This window comes from Mixophyes fleayi, chromosome 4 (genome assembly GCF_038048845.1).
Source record: "Mixophyes fleayi isolate aMixFle1 chromosome 4, aMixFle1.hap1, whole genome shotgun sequence".
NCBI classification, from domain to species: domain Eukaryota; kingdom Metazoa; phylum Chordata; class Amphibia; order Anura; family Limnodynastidae; genus Mixophyes; species Mixophyes fleayi.
The window spans coordinates 69,816,129-69,843,533 of NC_134405.1; the positions used below are offsets into that span (position 1 = coordinate 69,816,129).

The window sequence follows — 27,405 nt, forward strand, 5'->3', positions numbered from 1 at the left end:
CTATATGTACCTGCAGGGCCGCCGAGAGGGGGGGGGAGCGGGTACTAATTACCCGGGCCCGGCATGTCAGGGGGCCCGGCCCGGGCCCTTGCGCTGCTGATTTTTTTTAATTTTTTAATTTTTTTTTTTAAAACGTTTTTTTTCCTTTCCTTTTTTTTTTTTTTTTTGGCGGGGGGGGGGGGGGGCTCGGTCGTTGGTGGGGGGAGCAGGCTAGTTTAAAAAAAAAAAAAAACATACTCACCTGATCGCGGAGCCGGCATCCCTCCTCTCTGCTGCTCTGTGCTCTATTCAGACTGTCTGAATGCTGGGTGTGATGTCATCATGTCATGCCCAGCATTTAGTCAGTCTGGAGCACAGAGCAGCAGAGAAGACCAAGAGAGGAGAAAAGGTAAGTGAAGGGAGGAAAACGAGGGGGGCACAGAGGGGTTAAAAAACGGGGGGGGGGGGCAGCATGACAGAGGGGTTAAAAAATGAGGGGGAGCACAAAGGGGTTAAAAAACGGGGGGGCAGCATGACAGAGGGGTTAAAAAATGAGGGGGCACAAAGGGGTTAAAAAACGGGGGGGCAGCATGACAGAGGGGTTAAAAAATTAGGGGGAGCACAGAGGGGTTAAAAAACGGGAAAGCAGCATGTCAAAGGGGTTAAAAACGGGGAAGCAGCATGTCAGAGGGGTTAAAAAATGAGTGGGGGCACAGAGGGGTTAAAAAATGGGAAAGCAGCATGTCAGAGGGGTTAAAAATTGAGGGGGGAGCACAGAGGGGTTAAAAAACGGGAAAGCAGCATGTCAGAGGGGTTAAAAAATGAGAGGGGCACAGATGGGTTAAAAAATGGGAAAGCAGCATGTCAGAGGGGTTAAAAATTGAGGGGGGAGCACAGAGGGGTTAAAAAATGGGAAAGCAGCATGACAGAGGGGGTGAAAAAATGAGAGGGGCACAGATGGGTTAAAAAACGGGGCAGTATGGCACAGTGGGGTTAATAAACAGGGGTCAGCATGGCACAGTGGGGTTAAAAAATGGTGGGCAGCATGACACAGTGGGGTTACAAAGGGGGGGGGGAGGCATGGCACAGTGGGATTGAAAAAGGGGGGGAGCAGCATAGTATAGTCTGATGAAGGGGAGCCAGATGAAGGGGGCAAAAACAGCATGGAGGGCACAGTGTGATCATAAGGCATGGCGATGATGAAGGGGCACATTATTGTAATATTGGAGCTGGAGGAAGGCCTAATTATTAATCGTGGGTGCTATTGATTTAACGCTGGGGCTGGCTGTAATTTTCTAAATGTAGCCATTTTTTTTTCAAAATAGGTCCTTCAACATTTCTGGATCCGGACAAGCCACAACTAAAGAAAGCAGCAGCCACAGGTGGAGAAAGTGAGAAGAACAGGTAGGAGAGAGCAGCACAGTGTGTGAAATGTTGTGATTCTAGTAGGGACAATACCAATTTTTGGTGAATGTTGTGTCCAATGTAAGGTGTAGGCCAAGACTGAACTGTTTGTGTACACACTGCATTGTTTGTATACTACCCTGTGGTGGTAGATGTCCTGAAAGTCAGGAGTGCTTAAACATATGTGACGCTCCGGCGAATTGAGAGCCTAGTGGTTTTTATGTTAGCCACGCCCCAATGGCACGTTTGCCACGCCCCCAAATGCATGACCGCACCTCCCAAAATTTTTGCACTGCCGTTTGGCTAGCCACGCCCCTGAATATATGACCATATACGTAATCCTTTTTGCGCCGCCGTAAGGCGGCGCAAAAAAATTTTGGGGCTTACTTCACTATGAGGGGGGCCCCATGAATTTGTTGTACCCAGGCCCTGAATTCTTCTTGGCAGCCCTGTGTACCTGCTAGTGAGGACCCTCTGGAGCTGGCGGATAATTTTGATACCAGGATATTTAGAAGATTACAGTGTCATATAAGACTATCTAGATCACATATAAGAGTGATTGCACAGTTTATGCGAGAGGGGATCCTCAGTTCTATATTCGATAGTAGGGAATGCATGTGTGAGTGAATGAGAATATAGGCTGTATAATACTCTGTACAAGACTGCTCCCTATGTGAAGATAACAATATAGGACAACAATTTATTGAATCTCACAGAGATCCACACATGTAATATCTCCATAGCTACATGTTGCTACAGTAAAGTTAATTATAATATCTGAGTAACATAACAACTCACTATATAATGGGGATTCTGGGTAATTATGTTTTATAGGCTGATCCATTTCTAATTAATGGTCCAAATAAGTGCAGTAGAAACTGTTAAGACAGACACTGCTCAAAGATAAAAGTATAAAGAGATCGCTTTTATTTATAATGCAAATCAGAAAACGGCTCACATACCATTACACAATGATATGGTTATAGGAATTGTGAGAGAATACTAAGAAACCTATCATTAGGTTCAGGAAGAGACCAAATTCATAACAGGGTATAATTGGTTATTCAAGATATATTCATTTCCTATTATCAAATATACATATGGAAGGGTTCTTCTGTTTTTAAATATCACATTTCTTTCTTTTACACATCTTTTCTATTATGTTTTAATATTTCGCCAACATTAATCTCTGGAATAAAGGCTTATTGCCAAACTATGAGACTATGTATGTTGAGTTTAGATTATTGATTATATTTCAATATCACTCATTAGTGGACTGGAGTGCCTTTTTTGAGTTCAGTTCCAACTCCGGTCTGTAAGGTATTAAATATTAAGTTAATCTAAATAATACTATAATATAAGTTGTCACTCAATTTAAAGAAGCACCTTGATACACTTACTACTAAGGATACTTACTAGTGAGGACTAATAAATTGAATAGTCAGCATTATTTCTATAATGCCATAAACCTGCAAGCATATGTGCATGGCATATTAAAGAAAAAAAAATGGGGGCATTGGTTCAATGTTGACCAGAGCCCTATCTGTGTCGAGTTTGGATGTTCTCCCCGTGTTTGCATGAGTTTCCTCCTACAGTTCAGAAGCATACTTGTAGGTTAATTCGGAAAAGAGGATCGCTTATTTCCAGCTTATGGGTTTGCAGACAAACTACTATTAGTAGCCGCCAATGATTGCATAAATTTACTTTTAAGATGAATAAGCAGGGAGCACCGATGCAGAAGGTGCAATTGGGAACAGTCTGATTTTATAGGAGCTGAATGGAGAGTTGGAATAGACTCGCAGTACTTACTATTCTAAACTAATGCTTTACAAGTGTTTTCACTAAAACTGCTTCTACTACCAATGACTGTCGGGTGATGATAAAACAGAACTAGTCACTCTGCAGAAGTAATATATATGGACTTGCTTGTTCCCTAAAAGATCTTATTGCACAATTTGTATGGATCGGATTACTTCCATGTTATAAGGATCTGGCAGAGAACTTGCTAAGTTGGTTTCTGGCACGTGCCTAGTTCAGCTGACTTATGCTGCTTCAACACTCTGGGACATGTAGCTCCACGCCATATACTGCCTGTGGCAATTATTTCTACCAGCTTTTTTTAATTGCTGTTATATTTTGGAACGTGTAGTTTAACAACATGTAGTGACCAATGTAAACTGAAAATGCATCTATTTAATAGAAGATACGCTTAATTTAAAGAGCACGCGCTAAAGACGGAGATAGAGAGCGAGCGCGCACGCTAAAGACGGAGATAGAGAGCGAGCGCGCACGCTAAAGGCGGAGATAGAGAGCGAGCGCGCACGCTAAAGGCGGAGATAGAGAGCGAGCGCGCACGCTAAAGGCGGAGATAGAGAGCGAGCGCGCACGCTAAAGGCGGAGATAGAGAGCGAGCGCGCACGCTAAAGACGGATAGAGCGCGCGCACGCTAAAGACGGGTAGAGCGCGCGCACGCTAAAGACGGGTAGAGCGCGCGCACGCTAAAGACGGGTAGAGCGCGCGCACGCTAAAGACGGGTAGAGCGCGCGCACGCTAAAGACGGGTAGAGCGCGCGCGCTAAAGACGGGTAGAGCGCGCGCACGCTAAAGACGGGTAGAGCGCGCGCACGCTAAAGACGGGTAGAGCGCGCGCACGCTAAAGACGGGTAGAGCGCGCGCACGCTAAAGACGGGTAGAGCGCGCGCACGCTAAAGACGGGTAGAGCGCGCGCTAACGACGGAGATAGAGAGCGCGCGCTAAAGACGGAGAAAACGCGCGCGCTAAAGACGGAGATAGACAGAGCGCGTGCTAAAAACGGAGAAAGAGAAAGCGCGTGCGCGCTAAAGACGGAGAAAGAGAAAGCGCGCGCGCACGCTAAAGACGGACAAAGATAAAGCACGCACACGCTAAAGACGGACAAAGATAAAGCACGCACACGCTAAGGACGGAGAAAGAGAGAGCGTGTGCACGCTAAAGACGGACAAAGATAAAGCACGCACACGCTAAAGACGGACAAAGATAAAGCACGCACACGCTAAGGACGGAGAAAGAGAGAGCGTGTGCACGCTAAAGACGGAGAAAGAGCGCGCTCACGCTAAACATGTAGAAAGAGAATGCACTCAAGCTAAAGATGGATAGACATTTTATTTTTACTTCTAGATATTTATTTTTTCTCTCCAATAACCAGGACAGAGCACATTGGAAAGTCCCTTCTGATTAGGGAGTATACAAACAAAACCATGTCTTTTAGATGGTCTTACCTTTGTTATTCCCAATACACCGATGTTGGGACTGGACGACGTGGATCCATTTCCAGTGCCAAACACTCCATCCAGCACACAGGAAAGACCTTCTATAAAAATCCCCCTGTCATGTACACAACAGTTAATATGTAGCATTAAACCCATGTAATAAATGTTTTCTCCTTGCACAAGGCCCCAGGCCAGCACACCTCACACACTCATTATGCACACGTGTGTAAATCCCCAGAAACAAAATAACTAACCTATTAATGGCATGGATTGGAGGAGGTGGAGCACAAGACAGACGGGCACAGGCGTAGTAATCGCCAATAGATTCAATAATACTGGCTACTACAGCACTTAGCATCCCGATGACCCCAGCTGCAGACACGGTGGGGAGACCCCACTGAACTGCGAGAAGAGGAGAGACAAGAAAGTGTCAGTGTTAGAAACTACCAGTGTAAATGGGGGTAGGATTCAATCAATAAACTTACATTCATCATTTTATATGAACTGTAATAATACAGCAATGCCTCAACTCCCCTCATTCATGGTAAAACAGTGGCTAATGGTGCCAACACGATCTATACATTGTAATCTAACAATGACTAATCCCTCAGACCTGCAATAGAATAAAGGTGAACATATACCTAGTGGAAGACGTTTACAGAAATAATTACATGTATATTATAAGTTTTGATTAGAACTATGAGAATAGGGTAATTTTTACATCTTTATTCTCCTTATTCAACGGTTGCAGCAAATCTAACAAAGTAATGACAAAGACATACCTGGAAAATACAGATGTAAAGCATTTAACATTATTGACATTAGTCGATAAAGACTAGAAGGAATTACTTAACATGGAATGACTTGCACCCTATCTTACCACAAGTGAGCTCTACTTCAATCAATGCTGCATCAGCCACTCGCTGAGGCCCTGACCTTCCTGTCCTCGCTGTAGTCAGTGTGCGGAAAACCCACATGTAGAGAGCATGGTAACCAGTAACTGGATTCATATGGACTGGGAGTTACATGACATTGCAGAAGTGTTGGTGCTGGTCATAGCATTCAGTTTCTAGCTATCACTTTCAGGAATGTGCTAGATCAGTGGTGGGCAACAGGCAGCCTGCAGGCCACTAGTGGATTACCAGGCTTCAACCTGTGGCCCCAGCCTGCTGCTCCCAATCTCACTTACTCTCTGCAAGCAGAACATTAGAGTGGATGGGAGCAGCTGGCTTCCTCGTCATGTGACCTCCTCTGCACACTGCAGGGGGGCACGCAGCACAGCCAATCAGACGACAAGGTGGCAGCAATCTGGACTACATCGTCCATGGTGCGATATGAAGAGGTCTGTGGGGCGATCTAAGGGGCAAGTGGTGGAGTTTTGGTATGAGTGATGTGGGCGTGCTAAAGTTGTTTTGAAATTAAGGGTAATGCGCGGCCCTTTTGGAGGTTGGAGGGCCGCACACAGCCTTTAAAGTATATCAGGTTGCACATCACTGTACTAGATACACTATAGCTAGAATCTGATTGGTTGCTATGGGCAATACCTCTACTTTTTAGAATGTTTGACAGATTTAGTGTATGATCAGGCCCTGTGCTAAGGACAGGAAGGTTTTGATGCTACCCATAACTACATTAAGTTTGCCCATTTGCGGTTAATTAATTCAGTTTGTCCATACACATAGCCACGTTACACACAACTCCACCCATGTCCTCACCTACCGATTTATTTAGCCGCACTAGTGTGTATACACTATCCCACAGACAGGGTCAAGGTGCTACTGGTAGCAGGACTGGCGGGCAGGAGACAAGTCTTCTCCTCTCCACCAGCTCTGCTCTCAGATGTGGTAGAGATGAGCAGTGATTTACAGAAATTCTTAAGATAAATATTCTCAATTATTGTAGTTGACACAACAAAACTTTTTCCGTAACGAGCAACTGCATCTTTTTGAAGTGATCAAAACACAACATTATTAAGGGAATGTACAATGTTACCTTGATCTCTACAAGAATCCTTTTCCTAGAATGATGCGTCCTGACACCAGCGTTCGAAAACACAAGATATGCAAGTCCCTGTGTACACTGCTCTAATGGAGGGAAAGCCACAAGCGGGGATATTAACGCTGTAACGGCAAAAGTACAAGGTGATTTCTAAAGGGCCGAGCCTACAAGTTCTCTTATCCAGCACAGTCCCTGAATGGTCAGAGGGGGGCAGTAACAACACTGTCCTCCAATACAAAACTGCCCCTTCTGTCAACAATGTGGTTTAAACACACACACGTGGATCAGAGCAGTGTACACAGAGAATGCGATCTAATGGAACCACACTGTTCCACACAAAAGCACCAACAAACGGCCTCAATAACAGAGGTGCTGAATATTTTATTTAGAGAATGGAATAAAAGCAGGAGAAGCAGAGATTGGTGTTAAATTAATATATTAGGTTGAGAGAAAAGCAAAAAGAGGAGTAACAGAAGAGAAGGGCAATCCAAATGTGTGCTGCACAGGGCAAGCCAAGAGCGCAGAGATAAAGGGATTACCAGGGTACCAAGTTACTATGTGGTATAGTGGAAAACAATGTGAGAACTTAATTATATAAAATGCTCACAAAGTGCCAGTTTTAAATAAATGCGAGAGAGCAAACTATAAAAATTGGGGGGTTTCCATTATAAATCGTTGGGATCAAAAACGAGATAAAAATATTTGAGAGGGCTCTAAAGAAACTTATCAACCAGGAGCATGAAAAGCGTAAATGTATAAATGTGTAATTTGGGCGAGTTACATCTCAGCTACTGTACCCACAATCCTTCTAGGACATGGAGTATCAGTTCAGTAAGTATGGCGGAGCTATAGACCACATTCTATGGAATGTCAGAGCCCCTACAGAGGATTTACAGAATTCTATACCATGCAAGCTTAGAAAGGAATATATGTGCCATACTGCAAAACACCAGATACAATGTAAATTACATCCGATATATAGGGCACACTTTATCACAGTGATAAACTTTCATTGAGACTACTGCATTCTCTTAAAAAGAGTAAGAATTAAACCAAAAACACAAGCACTTGCCATTATAATACAAAATGTAAGTGTACTGTGTATTATTTTGAAGAATACGGACTGATACTTACATGGGTACGGAATTTTAAACCAAGGGGCCACAGTCAGGACCCCCTGCCTGGCATCGGTACGAGCATAATAGCCGTATTTGGAACTATCTGGTGGAAAGACATCAGTCACAGTAAAGATGAAGCAGAGCAGCCATGATACAAGGATGGCCATAATAATCTGCAAAATTGGAGAAAGGATATTAGTTCTCACCAATTATTAACAGAACTATTAACAGTGAAAGGGGGGGGTACAACTTCCAACCACATTCATGTATTTGCATAGTCATCGCCATTAAGAGGTTTTGCGTTATCTTGACAGTTACAAACAGGCCATATCATGTGACATCTGCTCTACACAAGGTCGTCTGGAATGAATTTTAGGGGAAAACATAACATCTTTCTCTTCCTGGGCAAAACCAAAAACTGATTTGTACTGATGGTAGACTTCTCTGTGCGGCACATCAGGTGGAGCCCTAGGATCTATACATTGCTTCCCAGGTTTAATTGTTGTGTACTGAAGTTCATAAGAACTTGATGCAAATTAAATAACTTCCTTCATGTGCGACGTGGGATGAAAGTCCAATAGTTGCACAATCCGTTCACATCCATAAAGCAGATTTATCAAATCTTCTAAAACAAGGGAAAGTGTTGCAGCCAATCAGACCCTAGCTATCCTTTATCGAGTACACTATACACTAGTACAGTATAGAAATAATAGCTCGAATCTCATTGGTTGCTATGGACAACACCTCCACTTTTCCTTTTTAGAAGGTTTAGTAAATCTACCCCCAAGTCTGATTAAGTCGGCCACGCAACTCACCGGGAACATTTTAAAGAGCTGAAACTTATAGGCCGTCCATCCCTTCTTAGACTTGTATATGGGAAGTGGCAGCTTCACATTTCTGGCGTACTGGGAGAAGAGCAGGACCAAGAAGATGGTGCTGATGGAAAACAACAAGTACATGATTATTTTATCTCATGACCACATAGACTGGCATCAACATAAAAGGGGACAAACATAGGAGGTGACATGACAAGACAAAGCATAAGACTATTTCTAAAGACGATTGTGACTACTTGTAGGCTCACTGGATGAACGTAAAACAACATGTTTATGAAAACAACAACACTCAACGTGATCCTCCAAGCATCTTAAGAGGCTGCCAACACTCCCCTCACACAAGCCTCTTCAGTCAGGATTTCGTCACCAACACACCTTAGTACTGTACGGACTAAGGTGGTAAATGATTTGCTCACATCTAATCTAAAGGCCATTCGTCACTTCTAATGCCCCCGGCTCTTTCTGCTGCATTTGAAACTGTGGACCACTCTCTTATATAAACGCTACATTCTATAGGTCTTCGGGACACTGTCTTATCTTGTTTCTTGCATCACTTATCAAATTTCTCTTTAAGTGTTAGTTTCTCTGGGTCTACCTGTTCCGTTTATCAGTTGCAGTACCACAAGGCTCAGTCCTAAGCCCTCTGCTCTTCTCTACCATCTAGATCACTTTCCTATGAAAACTAATAAAGCTCCTTTGGATTCCAGGCGGATGATTCTAAATGACCTATCCCCTCCGGATCTCTCACCATCTGTGTTGGCCTGCGTTACTGACATTTCATCTTGGATGTCCTCTTACTAGTGCAAACTCAATCTTTCAAAAACTGAATAATATTCCCACCAGCCAACAGACGTTCCCTACCTGATCTCTCTATTTCTTTTGACAACATGACTATAAACTCTACCCGTCAAGCTCGCTGCCTAGGTGTGATCATTGACTCAGAACTATCCTTTGTTCTCCATATTCAATCTGTATCCAAATCCTGTTACATACATCTAATTACATATTCTGAATACGCACATATCGCACTCAAGGTGAACAAAAACAAAATTCATGCACTCATCAAATCCAACATTGCCTATTGTAATAATCTCCCTCAGTGGCCTTCTCTGAATTAGACTCTCACCCCAACAATTTTTATTTTTAACACAGCAGCAAAACGCCCTTCTGTTACTGCTCTACTCTCTCAGTCTCTACATTGGTTGCCTGTGGTTTACAGAATCCAATATAAAATACTTCAAACATACGATATGATCAACAAAACTGTACCAACATATATTTCTTCACTTTTCTCTGAATATTTCCCAACTCAACCCCTATACTTTGTGCAAGATCTGTACCTCTCATTCCAAGACAGTAAACTTTTTTGGGCTGCACCCACTCTGTGGATTGCCTTCTCTCGCACAACAAGACTGTCCTCTACCATCTGAGCCCATGACCAACATTGTTGTGTGACTGGATCATACAGCCCTCTAAGCACTTTTACCCATTGCGATCTGGCTGGATCAACATGCAGTATGTGACACTTAACTTCATGTATCAAACGCCTATTGTTCTATATTATATGCACACACACCGAGGACAATGGCAGGCAAGCGGTACACCTGTCCAATGGTAATGCAGGTGTTGTAAGGCAGGCTAAGTGAAGTCGGCAACCTTTCATGGAGCGAAAGGGCACAAACACATTATAATTTGCAATTTCCCTCTGTAATACTCCTATGACAGGGAGAAAGGTCACAAGACTTATTTACAGACTACTGAATAATGTCCTATTGAACTTCTCAGGGAAAGGACACATCAATGGGGCTATAATGTGGATTTATAGGCCATTCTGCCTGACAACAATGTTGTTTGCACAGCTAACAGTGGAGACATTACATGCACATTAATGCAGTCACTTTATCTGTACGTACAGGTTGAAAGCGTTCATTTGTACCCACAGGGAGTGGAAATCGCTGTACATATATTTATTATACTAGTGCTTCCAAGAACATTACATAATCTACTAGGCTGCAGCATCTTAATTTGCATTTAAGGCTAAAGGTGTGCAGAGAGATGGAGGGTGTTCAATAACATCACGTGTGGACCACATTAATAAAGACAACAGTGTAACTAACGTAGTGTAAAACGTAATAGTTGGAACAAGTATCAGTGGGCTCTTCCTCGATGGACTAATCAAAGTAGTGTGAGGTTAGCAGGGGGAAGGCATAGAGTGGGAGGAGCTACAAAGCAACCAATCAAATCCGGATGTCATCTGTTTTATTCAACCACTGAAGAAAGATGGACACTTGAAGAGTACAGATTTGATTTGTCAGAGCTTGGCATGTCTTTACATAAGAATTACATAATAGGAAACTTTATATGAATTATAAAAATATACAGGCAGTTATGTACCTGCATCACACAGTAATTCCACTATGTAATATTACCTGCATTGTCAATTTACACAGGTAACTGTCTATAAGGTAATCACTGGCACACTATTGTAGCCAGAGAAAGTACCTTTGTAGTTGTCAGCTGACAGTACCCATACAAGGCTAATAAAAGTTTATTTAATAACATGGTGTAACTAGCACACGTGCTGTAACCCACAGCAACCAAATAATTATTTTCATCAGTAAACGCTATCTGACAATTGTACCATTGGCATTTTTATTAAACAACAGGCATTACTGGCCACAAGCATATTGCAACTACATAACTCTTAACAGAGCTCCTACCATTAGAAGGTCTAACTGGATATGAAGCAGAGCACCCCCTCTATAGTGCTGAGAACTGTGCACTCTGCTGGGTGATGCAGCCACATTTAGCCTGTACAGGACGCTGTGATTTTGGACAACGGTTCCGTGTTCCATTTCATCACATTGAGAACAGTCGCGGCACGTCCAATGATATATACCTACATGGCTTCATTACACCATGTGACTACAGTATTTGGAATGACAGCGGCAGCGTTGCTACTTACAGCATAGCTATGCCCCAGTGTTTGCCTGCTCTCTCCCCAGCAGCCTGGAATCCAGATAGGCCAATGAGAGACACTGTGGGAGTGATCGTCAGTGGTCCTATATATCTCAGCAAAGCACCAGGCAGTCCGAGGAAGCCGATAACCACTTCTATGAGCGAGGACATGATGATGGCTCCCTGGATCTATAGAACATGGAGAGAGGTGGTAAATAAAATCAGAACAGGATTACAGATATTGAACTACCATCTGAGAAAAGCGCACGCCTCTCAACACCTTAGTAGTGCAACACGTCGGACCTTTTACAACACTCCGAGGAATTACAAAAAAGAATGGAAATTCGGATAGTAAGCAAACCCCATGAGCTGGGCAAGAGCCGAAAAGTAATTGCAGTAAAATAGTCTGATGGAGGAAGCCCCACAGGCTCAGTACTTAGCATACATAGGTCGTGGATCCTACGTGTCTACTACCAAGCCTTGCGTGGCAGGTCTCCCCTAACACTTAAATTAATAGGTCAAGTACTGTACCTCCCGTATCCTCGGGTACCATATGTGTTCTGTGTGAAGGAGCTCAGTTCCATTAGCAAGAGACAAATCTGCAATAGACAAAACATCAGGTGAACCAATGGCCAGGTCCGAAAAACGTCTGACCGATAAACTATTTGATTGGCCAACGTGGAGGAGACTTCTCTTACCAACAAACTAAATATTTCCATGGACTTTAAATGCAACTCCAACAAGATAATATTGTACATAAGGAATAGATTCCACATTATAAAGTCACAATGAATTATGACCTCCCACATGTACTTTGCCATCTTGGATAGTCCAGTTTTTACATTGGAAATCTTTAATTAGATATGCTTATTCTTCCCTAACTAATACGCCTTCAGCACTAGCCACAATCAGGTAATAGATGTCTTCATTTGGTTACTGCATTTGGTGTGGAAAAGGAAGAACAGGTGGCAATAACATGCAAAAGCCAGTTTTATATCACATGAGTGCACCACAATAATGGAGATCTACACAACATGGCCTGGTAAGGTAGCATATGGTCAAGAAGAAATAACTTAACTGCCTTATATAACACATCACTGGTTTGTAAAACAGTAATTTTTTAAATCTTGGACACTTAATGAAGAAAACTACTGTAAATGATAAAACCTGTCTATACTTTTTGGACATCATGAAACCAATTCCTCATCGGACATTTATTTCTAAGAGATAAAGGAAACTTTCAATTTCCCTGTCATGTGTCTTATGCACCAACAGGGGGAGACATCATCAACAATGCAGAAGATTTGATAAAGCATTATCAAATTAATGCGTGAAATGACTGTATCCCCATGTTTGACAAACAAAAAGTCAACAGTGAACAATCAGCCCTGTTATGAATTATTGAGGAGGATAATTGCACAGCAATAAATGCAGTTTTTCCACAAATGTCTGAGTAAAATATAAGTACTTACAAAATAAACAAGACAAAGCTTAGCACAATTTAACTTTTGAAACATCTCTAACTAAAAGGATTAAATGTGAAAGTGATCACAGGCTTCCCACACTATGATTTTAAACCAAACCTAATCAACGAGAGGTTGGAGGTTGTATACTTGTGTTTAACTAGCTTCTGCAGCAAGTCTGTAACTAACTTTCTTTTCTAGGCCTACTTCTATTGTGTTGCATTTTAAATTGTCTTGGAATTTTTTGTTGCATGCGTATAATTTATTTATATGCTTATGCTATACTAACAGAACACCATCTATTAGTGATATGTGTAAGCTTATTTTTGTTTCAGAGTGGTGTAAAACTACTAAATGTATTCAAATATTTTGATTTCACAACTGGTACTGATATTGGGGAGTTAAGTTAATAAAGAGGACTACTAAACAACAAGTCTATATTTGGTCTATATTTGGTTCTAGGAATAGTGCATGTCGAACATCAAATGACAGGATCATTTCACTACGCAAAACTAAAAAGAATAAGGCTTTCTTGCTGGAAATTTCCATATAAGAGATTGGCTCACAATAATACCCGACCTTTGATCTATTTCCACGAACAAAAGATTTCCTCTTTATCTTTCTCAAACGGGAATGTGCCAGGAGATAAGAGGCAGATTAACCACTGGCACTGTACTTAAATTACCTTTCGCTTTAAATCCCACAGCTAAATTTACCGCCAACACTACTGTCACATGTGCACAGCTCAAGTCCCGTACCATCCCAGATGACACACTGTCCTACAGTTATAGAGCAAACACCAGTTTATCTTTCACAGAACATAAAAATGTTCGTTAGATTTTCTGTAGTGACTGCTCTGTTGTCCAAGTTGCACCATATTTGGGAATCCTAATGATTATTCAACCGTATAAAAATGAAAGATCATCCTTAGACTTTAATGGAACAAGTGACACCCGATCCTACGGTTGTTGCAATACCAAACATCTTATAAACAATGGAATTACCCAGTGTAATAAAAATCTTTAGTTCACAAAACTTTGCTCACACCCTTCTTCACTTACTGCAGTGTCTCAAGCCCACAAAACCACCACCAATCCTGTACCCAGCTTTATATAGTTATTTTTAAATCTCGTCTTGACTACATTGCTTTCCCCCATCTGGATAAGCCAGAGGGATCCAGTGACAGACTATATACATTCTTATGTTCATTAAGGTGCCTCCACTCCCTCAATGGATTAACTGCCTGCCAACAAGGGATATAATCTCATAGGTGTCTCACGCAGAGCAGTTCTACCCTCCAGGCTGGGCGCCTGTCCACACAAAGAAAAGGTGGTAGTAGGGTGTGCCAACCATCTGCAATTTCAGGTGGCTTAAATCCGTTGGATTATTTACCTGTCGTATTACATTTCCACTTCTCAAGGGATAGGATGGCGCGAGCTGGAGCAAGGAAAGCAAACGCACTTGCTTGGAACAAGGGTAACCTGGAGCAACATGACAGCAGATGAGAGGAGAGGCAGTCCATTCATTTTACTCACAGTTCTATCTATAGTCACAATAACATCACTTCATTCTTTACAGCCCAAAACAAATGTGAAACATTTTAGTTTTGATGGGATAATTCCAGCAACTGATTGTAACATTATTACATTACATCAAGTACTTTGATGTGACCTGTTCTATTATTATATTATTTAAATGAAGGGTTGTGATATATTTTGTACTTGTATATTCCAATAGTTACTCACCAGTACTTAATGCAGTATAATATTGTTATAAATAACATTCTGCATCTTTATTACTTTATTGTATAGAATAATAATACAATTTTAAAAGTGCACCAAATCAATACCAAGTGTTTGCGTCATTTACTAAAGACATAACTTATTTCTTGCTTTGGGGATCTGAGTTACCCTCCACTCCAGGCCTGGCCAACCTGTGGCTCTTCGGGTGTTGTGAACCTACAAATCCCAGCATACCTTGCCAGATATCGACTGGCAAAGCATGCTGGGGCTTGTAGTTTCACAACACCTGAAGAGCCACAGGTTGGCCAGGCCTGCTCTACTCAGTCCAATGAGGTGTTGGATTAAGCCGAGGCTTCTTCTCCACCAGATCAGTGTGTACAAAGTGGATGTAAACTCAGATCCACTAGTGTGGTATAAAAGACACCTTTAGAGAAATCCCAAATAAACACACAGTTACATAAAATGCTTATTAAATGATCTTCAAATCCTTCAAAAATGTAAAATTAAAGCTTTACCTGCACCCAAATGTTGTCTGAAGCAGAGTCGTGATTCCCACACAGAAGAAAATGGTCCCAATCAACTGACTTGTAGCCCACTGGTCAAAGCCAACGCACATGGCTTCTGCAAGCAGGAACGGCACGGCCACCGTCCCACTGAAGCACGTCAGGTAGTGCTGGGGAAACAATGGAGATAGTAAAAGTAAATAGATGATAACATCATTTAATAGGCCTTAAAAACAATGGACTACAAAAAGTCTGGTTTATTATTATTTAACATGTGTATTTTCTGTGTCTATAGCATCGCAGAACGAAGTCTAAACACCATGAACAAATGGTTTCCTTTAAGAAGTCTGGTTACTTCTTGCCATGTGTATTATTGCCTCCCTAAGAACAGAGGTGTAACATTCTGACAACTTTAGTCAACTGAATGTGCTGGGTGTTTGTTCCAAGGATCTGCAGGTAAAATAGTAAGTTCTGACAATAGTGAGACTGCCCCCAAGTGGTGGGAGTGAAGAATATCCCCTCAGCCTTGCTGAAACCCTCAATCTTGTAAACATACCCACCCATTCCTACTTTCCTTTAAACTGTTCATACTACTATTCCAAAGTGCGAGCAGCCATCCGGAAGGGCGGACTGTGGACATGGTAATCCATATATAAGATATATAGTAGAATAAAAACACTTACTGGGGAAAACACAAGGGTACAATTACACCCCTACATTTCATGAAATGCAAGATTATATTTCAGATATATCTACAACATACATATAATATGTACACAAGTATGATATAATGGAATCTTGCCCTATTTTAGTCTACTAATGTCTACAAGGCTCCTTGTATGGTGTTTTATTTTTTATTTCTAATCACACTTTGGTAAAAATCATTTCTTAACTTTATAAGGGGGGACGTCAGACACCTTTAATCCCCCCCCCCCCCCCCCCAACCAAGCCAGTGATTCAGGGCTATACTCCTGTCGGTTAGCACTCGAAAGAAGACCTGTATTTCAATGTGACTGCCCCCTTTATCTTTATAGGATCAGGTATATGTTAAAAGAGAATTACCCGCACATATCAGAAGTCTACCTTGAAAACTTAACAAATGGAACTAGACAAATCCCAGAATGCACTTTGTATTTTCATCACCACCAGCTATGTTGTTTGATATTCCATTGATCCACCACTGTGATAGCTAGGTGACGCCAGTAATAACTGCTGCTGACCAATCACACGTGACCGTAAGAAGCACTGAATGTATCTTTTATTAATACAAGTTACACATATCTTCTATATGTGTTATACATCTTATTACTACATGTCTATGGGTAGTGTGCAAGTTAAAAAAAACAATAATAATAATAAAAAAAACAAAAAAACAACATACGTAGCGTTTATGGATGTCAGGAAAGTTTGCAGGCACAAAATCTAACGGAACGGACAGATATATATATATATATATATATATATATATATATATATATATATATATATATATATATATATATATATATATATCTATATCTATCTGATGGAATGATTTGGGGGATGATTTGATCTGAGAGACAGTAGACCTCTTCAATGCAGATCGGTAATGATATATGTTTACTGACATATCCCAATACCTGGTAACATTTGAACGAATGCAAGAACTAAGCACAACCTTGTTGCCAAAGTAAGCTACATAAAGTAAATGTAAGTTTAGGCATGTATAATTTTTAATATTAAATAGACTGACAAAACAAAGATCTAGTTACAGATTTATTTATATTTAGGATGGGGTAAACTAACATTATGTATGTGTATAAAATATATATAATACAGGCTTGCGTACGGCATCATTTATATGTATATTACTATTTGTGAAATGTAACGAGAGACACTTGGAGGCAAATAAAGCGAGACAGGCTCAGGTGCGGACAGCAGTGCATCACAGGCAGCCAGTGACAGCTGGAACTAGTCTGTCTACACCAGCAGCTTCCGTCATCCAACCGATGATCCAGGAGCCTAATACACACTCCTGACAACTGTCTTCAGAGAATCTGCTACTCCAGCAACTCATCACTAATAAAACCACCTATAGCTCTCCTTCAGCCACGCTGGTCACTATCCTGCCCCATCCACCAGCTCACAGTCCCAGCAGCACCTAACCAAAGATCTCACACAGCAGCTCTACAGGGTTCCTTACACTCGGCACATATCATTAAAAACCGCAAAAAGCTTCCTGTTGTCACATTTGATATCTGTGTAAGACTACACTGCCACCATACACAATACGAATACACACACTATGCTCTCACCCACAATGCTTACAACTAACCTCTACCACTGTACTCACACCTATGCTCCCCTTCAATTCTCATCTATTTTACAGCTAAAACTGTACCATTTTTTATTTCAGTCACAAACTAAATACAGTACTACACTATACTATACTGCAACCCACACCACAGTACATGATGCCAACATTGCCACCAACCCAAACCAGACACCCACCCTATACAACCGCCGTCCCTACACTGTTACCCACTCTATCCTATAACCATACACTGCAATCCACAGGATTATACTACAGAAAACATGTTGTCCCCATAAGGCAGACACTACACTCAAACATCACAATCTTTCACTTCCACACTGTCAGCATCTGACTTAAGCTGTGTTATTACCACTTCATCAAAACCTTTATATTCCTCTCAATGGTCTCTCTTTGTTCCCGGAATAAGCTCACAGAATAAACACGCATGTATATAACATTTTCCTATGTAAAGATCACCTGTAAACACACAAGTATATCACACGAAACACATATTTACCAGACTAAAATAATTACCTCACATGGTAACTGTCCATATTACAATGTAGCAACTACTTAACCAATTTTAACTTTAAAAATCTATCTACCAGGAAATGTTAAGGTCAACTTTACAAGTGTATACATATAGTCTGTAAATGTCAAAGGAATTGTAATGCAATTACCACAGAATTGTAATTATCCCCTTTACTGTTAGAAGTCAGTCTGTAAAATGTAACTAATTTATGTTTATTACTTGTACAAGATTTGTGTATCAAGGACACACTTTCATACAAGAGCAGTCTGAATGCAAATATTGGGAAGAAACATTTAATGTGTTCATAATGAAGATTACACCTGTATCAACAGGAATGGGGTGCTCTTATCTCAAAACCCCTTATCCACAATGTTCCAAAAAAAAACAAAGATCAAAAGTCAAGGGATTCTAGTAAATTTAAGGCATATGGGCAGCACAGTGGCCTAGTGGTTAGCACTTCTGCTTCACAGCACTGGGGTCATGAGTTCGATTCCCGAAACTCCATCTGTGTGGAGTTTGTATGTTCTCCCAGTGTTTACGTGGGTTTCCTCCGGGTGCTCCGGTTTCCTCCCACACTACATACTGCTAGGTTAATTGGCTGCTATCAAAAATTGACCCTAGTCTCTCTCTGTCTGTCTGTATGTGTATGTTAGGGAATTTAGACTGTAAGCTCCAATGGGGCAGGGACTGATGCGAGTTCTCTGTACAGAAATTAGTGTCGCTATATAAATAACTGAAGAAGATGATGATGCTGAAAATTTAAAAAAAAATAAATAATAAAAAACCCCACACTAATCCAAACATTCTGTAGAACAGACCCATAGGTACTTATTGATGTTACTTCTATTGATGTACCATTGTGTTCATCCCTTCTGTCTCCTAGATTTGACAGACTGGCTACATACCTGTAAGCCCAGGAAGATGCACAGATACCAGGGAGGCACATCTTCCACAGTATAAATCATGTCCATCCGCTGCCGGTCTAAGCTCCCAGTGCTGTCCAGTGTCTCTGCCAGAGAGCTCTGTATGGAATAAGACAACAGAGAAGGTAGAAGAGATACATAAGATGGCAAAGAGTGTCCCAGCTGTCTACAGAGGTTTACTTGTCTTTAATATACCATTAGGAAAGTATGTTTGTGCGTTTTTACAGTACCTACTAATAGCCTGAAGTTATCACCTTCTAAATGTCAAAGAAATGGACCATGACATAACATTGAGTAAGCACATCACATCAGTGGATGCCAAACTAGTTGTAATCAGGTATTCTAAGGAGAATCTGTCACATCTGGGTTTATTACATGTCCGCACAAGCCCTAAATTTATCTAATTCTAACAGCACATCTATGTAGTAGAGCCCTGTATAGGGCTGGGTACTCACATGTTCCTGCACGCTTATGTTTTTTGTTTTGTTTTTCTATTGATTTATTTGCTGATCTCTGTGAATGAGAAGTGTTTTTTATTTTGTATGGAGACAGATTTTTGCCAATTGTTTGTGTTATTTCAGAAGACTCCACCCCCTTCAGCAGACACTCTGCAATACCTCATCCATCCCCTTCAGCAGGCACTCTGAAATACCTCATCCATCCCCTTCAGCAGACACTCTGCAATACCTCATCCATCCCCTTCAGCAGGCACTCTGCAATACCTCATCCATCCCCTTCAGCGGGCACTCTGCAATACCTCATCCATCCCCTTCAGCAGACACTCTGCAATACCTCATCCATCCCCTTCAGCAGGCACTCTGCAATACCTCATCCATTCCCTTCAGCAGACACTCTGCAATACCTCATCCATCCCCTTCAGCAGGCACTCTGCAATACCTCATCCATCCCCTTCAGCAGGCACTCTGCAATACCTCATCCATCCCCTTCAGCAGGCACTCTGCAATACCTCATCCATCCCCTTCAGCAGGCACTCTGCAATACCTCATCCATCCCCTTCAGCAGACACTCTGAAATACCTCATCCATCCCCTTCAGCAGGCACTCTGCAATACCTCATCCATCCCCTTCAGCAGACACTCTGCAATACCTCATCCATCCCCTTCAGCAGGCACTCTGAAATACCTCATCCATCCCCTTCAGCAGGCACTCTGAAATACCTCACCCATCCCCTTCAGCAGGCACTCTGAAATACCTCACCCATCCCCTTCAGCAGGCACTCTGAAATACCTCACCCATCCCCTTCAGCAGGCACTCTGAAATACCTCATCCATCCCCTTCAGCAGACACTCTGCAATACCTCATCCATCCCCTTCAGCAGGCACTCTGCAATACCTCATCCATCCCCTTCAGCAGGCACTCTGCAATACCTCATCCATCCCCTTCAGCAGACACTCTGAAATACCTCATCCATTCCCTTCAGCAGACACTCTGCAATACCTCATCCATCCCCTTCAGCAGGCACTCTGCAATACCTCATCCATCCCCTTCAGCAGGCACTCTGCAATACCTCATCCATCCCCTTCAGCAGACACTCTGAAATACCTCATCCATCCCCTTCAGCAGGCACTCTGCAATACCTCATCCACCCCCTTCAGCAGGCACTCTGCAATACCTCATCCACCCCCTTCAGCAGACACTCTGAAATACCTCATCCATCCCCTTCAGCAGACACTCTGCAATACCTCATCCATCCCCTTCAGCAGGCACTCTGCAATACCTCATCCATCCCCTTCAGCGGGCACTCTGCAATACCTCATCCATCCCCTTCAGCAGACACTCTGCAATACCTCATCCATCCCCTTCAGCAGGCACTCTGCAATACCTCATCCATCCCCTTCAGCAGGCACTCTGCAATACCTCATCCATCCCCTTCAGCAGGCACTCTGCAATACCTCATCCATCCCCTTCAGCAGGCACTCTGAAATACCTCACCCATCCCCTTCAGCAGGCACTGTGAAATACCTCACCCATCCCCTTCAGCAGACACTCTGCAATACCTCACCCATCCCCTTCAGCAGGCACTCTGAAATACCTCATCCATCCCCTTCAGCAGACACTCTGCAATACCTCATCCATCCCCTACAGCAGGCACTCTGAAATACCTCATCCATCCCCTTCAGCAGACACTCTGCAATACCTCATCCATCCCCTACAGTAGGCACTCTGCAATACCTCAACCACACCACGAGATTGCCTGTTCAAGGGGAAGGAATCTTCCAAAACATCTAGAACAGCAGCACCTTGGGCGTGTTAACAGAGATCCATTTGTACAATGGTGGATCAGCCCCATCAACAGGGGTGGTACCAGCACTGGGGCACCTTCTCCCTTCAGCATCCTCTGCCCCTCAGATTGGGAGTATGGCACCTGGCTGTGACATTATATACAAGTGCCACACTCCCAGCGAAACACGGACATGAAGAAACTTCAGCTTCACCTGTAAGACGCTGCCGGTTGCTTCTCCGCTGCAGGGAAAATAGAATCACTGGCTGATTGAAATGATGTCATTCAGTGTTTCAGGTGCTCCCTAAACATTGGTGACGCTGAATGGTAGTGCATATGTCACTGAATTTGTAGCTTTGTTAATCATTAAACGGTACACTTGTTCTATTAGAAGAGATCTGTCTTCCCTATCCAGCCCAGTCCAATTTTACTTACAATGGGATTAAACAAAAGCCGAGCTTGCCAACCTTCACACTTAATGTTCATAGTTACAATGTTAATATCATTGGTACAGACCTAATTAGACAAAACGCATGACTGGATGTTCTTTGCATGGATCTAGCTACTGACTTAATGTATGTGTATTGTTTACAATACAAGGTACAACAGCTTATTACCACCGTAGGCTGTGACAATACCAAGCAAGTCAGTCTATTAACAAAATAACAAAAATATTGTTACTGTGCCTCGATCAGTTCTGCTGACGCTTTCATATGCGAGACACTGGCAAAGCCCAAATAACCTTGTCTGACAAAAGTAAGACGTCCTGTTCTGATAACATGGTTTCCACACTGTTTTCTAACACAATCCATTAATGAGAAATATAAGAACAGATAATAGAAGTTAAAATGCAGAATCTCATCACCATGCATTGATTTCTATTTATTTCCACAAACGAAATAAATACGTCTGCTGCGTCTGCACGTACAAAACAGCATTGTAACATGGTTTTGTCCAGGAGAAAACTTACTTATTTTGTGCACTTGCTTTTCTTAATAACACAGGCCCTATATGTATTTTATTTCACAAAATAATTTGTAACAAAAATTGTGGTTTTGTGAGGAAGCTGCTTCCTGTTCCCTCATCCCCTCCCCACACCAGATTCTTCTAAGTTCATATAGTTTGGGTAAAGATTTCAGAACTATTTAAACAAGGATTAGCAGTGGCTTTTCCAGCTTTGATGCGTGTCTTACTAATGCAGAAACAGGGTTTGGCCACACGCCCAACCTAAAACAGTGACCTTAAACTTTGCAATCTGGTCACAGATTGTGCAGCTTACAACAATACTTGTTGCTGCCAAATTGACATTATTGCCAGGTTTGCAGTGTAAATCCGGTATTATGTGGATCAGGTGGATTCAGAAATAGCATGAAAATGTAAATCTCTAAAGAATTTTAAGCGACAGAATCAAGTCTGCACACATTGTGAATGCAAGCTATAATTTACCCTGCCATTATACAACCGTACTCTCAGGATACAACCAACTTGGCCATTCTCCCACAATGCATAAGGCACCTCTGAGACATTGGTGTTACTCAGTCTTACTCCATGAAGAAGTGAGAGAGAGACGACTAGCTGCGCAGTCCACTAATCCAATGTCTACTTACACTCGTGCTAATGTTGTAATACATAAATCTGCAGAAAAGTGTATCCAATACTATTCATTGCAAACAAAGAAACATGCTGGGGAAAGAGAGGGTTAATTTGTGGACGTGCAAAGTAAACAACCTTACACAGAAATTAGAAAAACGCAGGAAACAAAGTTGAGAGAGCACTGTAGGGAGACTAACAAGTCTTGAGCAGTCAGTGTTTGCTTAGCACCCTCCTCCCCCCAGATGCGTTGCCAGCCTCAGCACACATTATAGTAATCTTTCTCTTGTAGGATAAAGTCATCACTAACATGCTAGAGATGGAACCACGGGTGAACACACCCCGGGGGGTAAAGAGACAAAAAATTATTAAGTCCACCCATGTTTTGGAAATCTGCACGTTCCAGTTCTCGTGTGTGCTGTTGAGGCTGCCAAATTGTGACATACTACTGTAATTAGGTGTGATGAGAGTAAAAGGACTATACGGCACTTTGAAAGCAAGCCTCCCGCTGCTTGAATAACTACTGCAATACTAGTAGTGACTAACAAGGGCTGAACCACAGTACTATATCCAAATGGAGCAGCTGCGCACGCTCAGGATCTGGCCTCAGGATCGGTGTATTATAAAGCAAACATTTTTTAGCACGGTCACAGATTATATAAGATGTATGTTTTACCTCCCATACATGACCGTACCCCGTCGTAGAAAGAATGCATTTGGGCAGTCTCATTACTGTGTGTATTCACACAGGACAGTGCTTTCCACTTGAACACCCCAGAGTGCCAGCTTGTGGACCAACATCCAGTGGCTACAGAAGGGAGGTCAGTCCAGCCTATGGATCACCACCTCCTCTGCCACTAACCACGTTTCCAGATCATGTGACTTATCTATATGCCATAAAGCAACTCACGACAGGAAGCACAAACCTTCTCAGCGATCACACTTTCTGTTGTATAAATGGCCATTAGTTCTGTGTCTTCAGTATCTTGATCAACACTGGGCGTGGCACCTCCATTTATCACCACCTGAAATCCAAAATATGAAGCACAAGTTAGTTGACTGAAATATGAAGTAAATAAAACGGAGATATATATATATAATGTTGCAGGAGCCTTTCAGAACAGAACATATCTTCCAATAAGGCAGTGGTCCTTATTGGAAGATATCGTGTGATTGGCATGATAATCGGGTGAAAAACCTGTACTGTGTACCAGCCTATGACTCACTATAATCATCCTACAAAGGCTTTTTTTGTAGTTTATGGTAAAATGCTACGTCCAGTGTTACTAATGTGATTCTGTTCTTCAGCATACCAATCAGCAGGCTGCTGAAGGACACTGCTGTGAGCAAAGGGAGCCTAAAAAAAAGTTCATTATATAAAAACGGAGTTAAATATCTTATTTTTCCCTTAAATTCATTTTCCTGAACTGCTCTTCTGACATTTAACGTTACACAAAGTAGCTAATATTTGTTCTGGAACAATATAAAAGTCCTGACCGTTTCAGATGACAAATTCCCTATTTTTTTATTTATTCTTATCAGACGCTAGGGGGAAATTTGCGAGGGAGCAGATAAGAGAGAGAATGTCATAAACACAAATACAGTACTTGTCATGTGTCTAAGGCTGGCCACACGCCAGGATAATTTGGTCAATAACTGCAGTGTTTAGGCCCCAAAACGATGACTACACTCAATGACAATCCTATTACAACAGATAGGATCATTGTCGGGTACGTTGACAATGCCTATGTGTGCAGACATCTTACACCTTGGCCCAACGATGCCAGAGTGATCATGCCACTCGGCGTGAGTGCCACACTGCCTCCCTCTGGCCGTGGCAGCATATGTGGCCACGGTAATACATACAATTTCATACCACCCAACTACAAACAAAATGAATTTTAAATACTCCTTCCCCTATCTTAACATCCTTCCCTTAGCCCTCTTTTTTTTTTTTTTTGTACCCTTACTTGAAATTTTGCAAAACCTAATAAAAAAAAATTCTCAGTAAAAATAAAAAAATAATAATATTTTTTATTTTTTTTTCATTGGTTATTTGAGCAGTAAAGTAAATACACAGCACCCCAGAGTACACCACTGGATATAAGCCTACTTATATCCAGTGGTGATCCACTTATATAAAAATAAGTAGTATCCTAAAATCTCTCTACAATGTATTTGCTACAATCCAAAAAATGTTTTACAGAACCACCTGAAAGTTAAGTATTTCTTCTCTAATTGCTACTGTCACTTTGAATGATATAATAAAATATTTACATTGGGCCTGGCAAATATAGAAATGTAGGAGCAAAGGCCTTAGGCACCAGGAGATAAGGAGTATTTGTGTAATCTAGGCAGGTGACATACAACCTAACTAATATATGCTACTGTGACTTTCATGTAATGACTCAGCACCTTTTACTGTCTGTTAGACAAGACTCTCAATACCCGGGGGTAGAGAGTGGGGGGGGGGGGTAACTACTTTTACATACATCTCAATAGAAACCAAGATAGAGAATGTGTTCTTAAAGACTAGTTTTTCTTGACAAGTGCGTCCTATGCATACATTTTTCATTGTTGTACCATGAGGCAGCAGGTTTCGCTCCTGCTTCCTACAACTCTTATCTTCTTTGTATTAACTTCTCTGAACTCTTACCCAACAAACTACAACAAACAGTGTGTGATGAGATCAGCACTGACCCTGATAACAGTGCAAGGGAGGAAAGTACAGCTTTTACCACCACTGACTACAGACCCGTTTATTAGACAGCCCCAATTACAGTCTATATGAGAATGAGGAGGTTTCTATACAGAGGACAAGTAATATTAGTGTAGTTGTATTGCAAAAGTGTGTTGTGCAATACGCCTGTTACAGGATTCTCATTTTAATATATATATATATATATATATATATATATATATATATATATATATATATATATATATATATATATATATATATATATATATATATATATACACATACACATACACACACACATACACACACAAGTATGTATCAAAGGCACATGCATCCAGGGAACTACAGCCAGGTAGTAGATGAATTCAGGGAGGTTCTATGGAAACAAAGACCAATTAGTCACACACTAGCTCTCAGGTAATATACTTTGATAAGATGCAACAGTACAGTAATCTAATTACAGTTAAATCCCTGTCTGGCAATTACTGCACATTCAGGAATTGTACTGTGGTGTCTAGCGTGCTTGTATAATATCACAATGTGGGACATAAGTAGGCGGGATATGGGTTAAGGTGGGGCTGGAGGAAGGTGCAATTTTCTCCCCAAACCATGAAGAATGCTATTTTAATGAGCAGCAAAGAAGAGGTTTCCGTGGTAACCAGACACTTGGAGAGAAGCAGCAGATCTAGGGCATGTAGCAGATAATTAAGAGTTCTATAAAAAAAAAAAAAAAAAAAAAAAAAAGATTATTATAAATATCAGCGCTCCTGTATTGTGTGAAGACTGAGATAGCCTTTTATCTGGTAGATCCATCAATACGCATTCATAAAAATATATTTTTAAGTACATCTGAACTTCTACATGACCCAGAGGGGAAACTGGTAGAGCTAGAGCCCAACAGTTTATACTAGTTAACTCAAATCATAAAAGTCAGACATATAGTATATCTTTCCTTGATAACAGACTTTGAGGTGGCATACAACTCTGAAGAGTGATACAAGTTACTCCCATCTGTGGGAGATGTTTCATCCACCAGTTTAGGTTGCAGACTGTAATATTGCATATTGGTCAGTGACCAGTGTTCATCAGCAGAAAAAAAAAATATATACAGGTCATTTGGTCAGCAGATATTGTGACGCCTCCCTGCTGCACAATACCTCCAGATTGTTTTTTTTTTTTTACAGACCATTAAATAGTACCAGCCATCTACAGACAACGATGGAAATCATTATATGGACTGAAGAAATGTTTAAGAGGAAACAGCCAATCTATTTATAGCAGTTATGTCACTGCTCCCTAGTAAAGCGCATCAGGGATGTCACTGGTCTCTGAGAATAGCTGCTCCCAATGTGTATAGGTGACAAGAGCACCCTAACTACGTTACGCGGCTCAATGCCACTAAAACAGTCCTATTTATTAAGACTCAAACTATTGCAATAAATCATGATGTTGTTACGAAATAAACTATTAACATAATTACAAGCCTAGTATACTCTCCTTTAAATATGCTGGTTTTTTACTTTTAGCTTGCACTATAAAACATTACTTAACTTTAAGCACATATTTAGTATCCTATTAACATTTCTAGTTTAAAGAACTCCCTTAATAATGGAAACCGTCAGAAGGAAATATGCAATTAATTCAGCTATTATGTCAATGCAATAAACGGTCTCTGCAGTCTCTTAGTACTAACCCTACAACTCACCATATGTTAGTATTGATTGTATAACACATCAGGGGGCTTTACAACAACACATATACTTATGGGGAAGAAAAGAGCACAAGGAAATATATATATATATATATATATATCTGCGTGGGTTTCGTCCGGGTGCTCCGGTTTCCTCCCACACTCCAAAAACATACTGGTAGGTTAA

At 41.4% G+C, this 27,405-nt stretch overlaps 1 protein-coding gene across 3 annotated transcripts in view; it reads right to left on the reverse strand.

The window, feature by feature from the left end:
* Positions 1–27,405, reverse strand: part of SLC23A2 (solute carrier family 23 member 2) — an 82,835-nt gene that overhangs the window by 15,138 nt on the left and 40,292 nt on the right. For all 3 annotated transcript variants that reach the window (XM_075207384.1, XM_075207383.1, XM_075207386.1), the window contains 10 exons: positions 23,754–23,852; positions 18,979–19,095; positions 15,261–15,418; positions 14,396–14,484; positions 12,072–12,139; positions 11,548–11,729; positions 8,562–8,682; positions 7,763–7,919; positions 4,885–5,032; positions 4,640–4,745 (listed from right to left, as the gene is read on the reverse strand). In XM_075207384.1, coding sequence (XP_075063485.1) covers positions 4,640–4,745; positions 4,885–5,032; positions 7,763–7,919; positions 8,562–8,682; positions 11,548–11,729; positions 12,072–12,139; positions 14,396–14,484; positions 15,261–15,418; positions 18,979–19,095; positions 23,754–23,852 — 1,245 coding nt within the window. The remainder of the gene's footprint in view (positions 1–4,639; positions 4,746–4,884; positions 5,033–7,762; positions 7,920–8,561; positions 8,683–11,547; positions 11,730–12,071; positions 12,140–14,395; positions 14,485–15,260; positions 15,419–18,978; positions 19,096–23,753; positions 23,853–27,405) is intronic.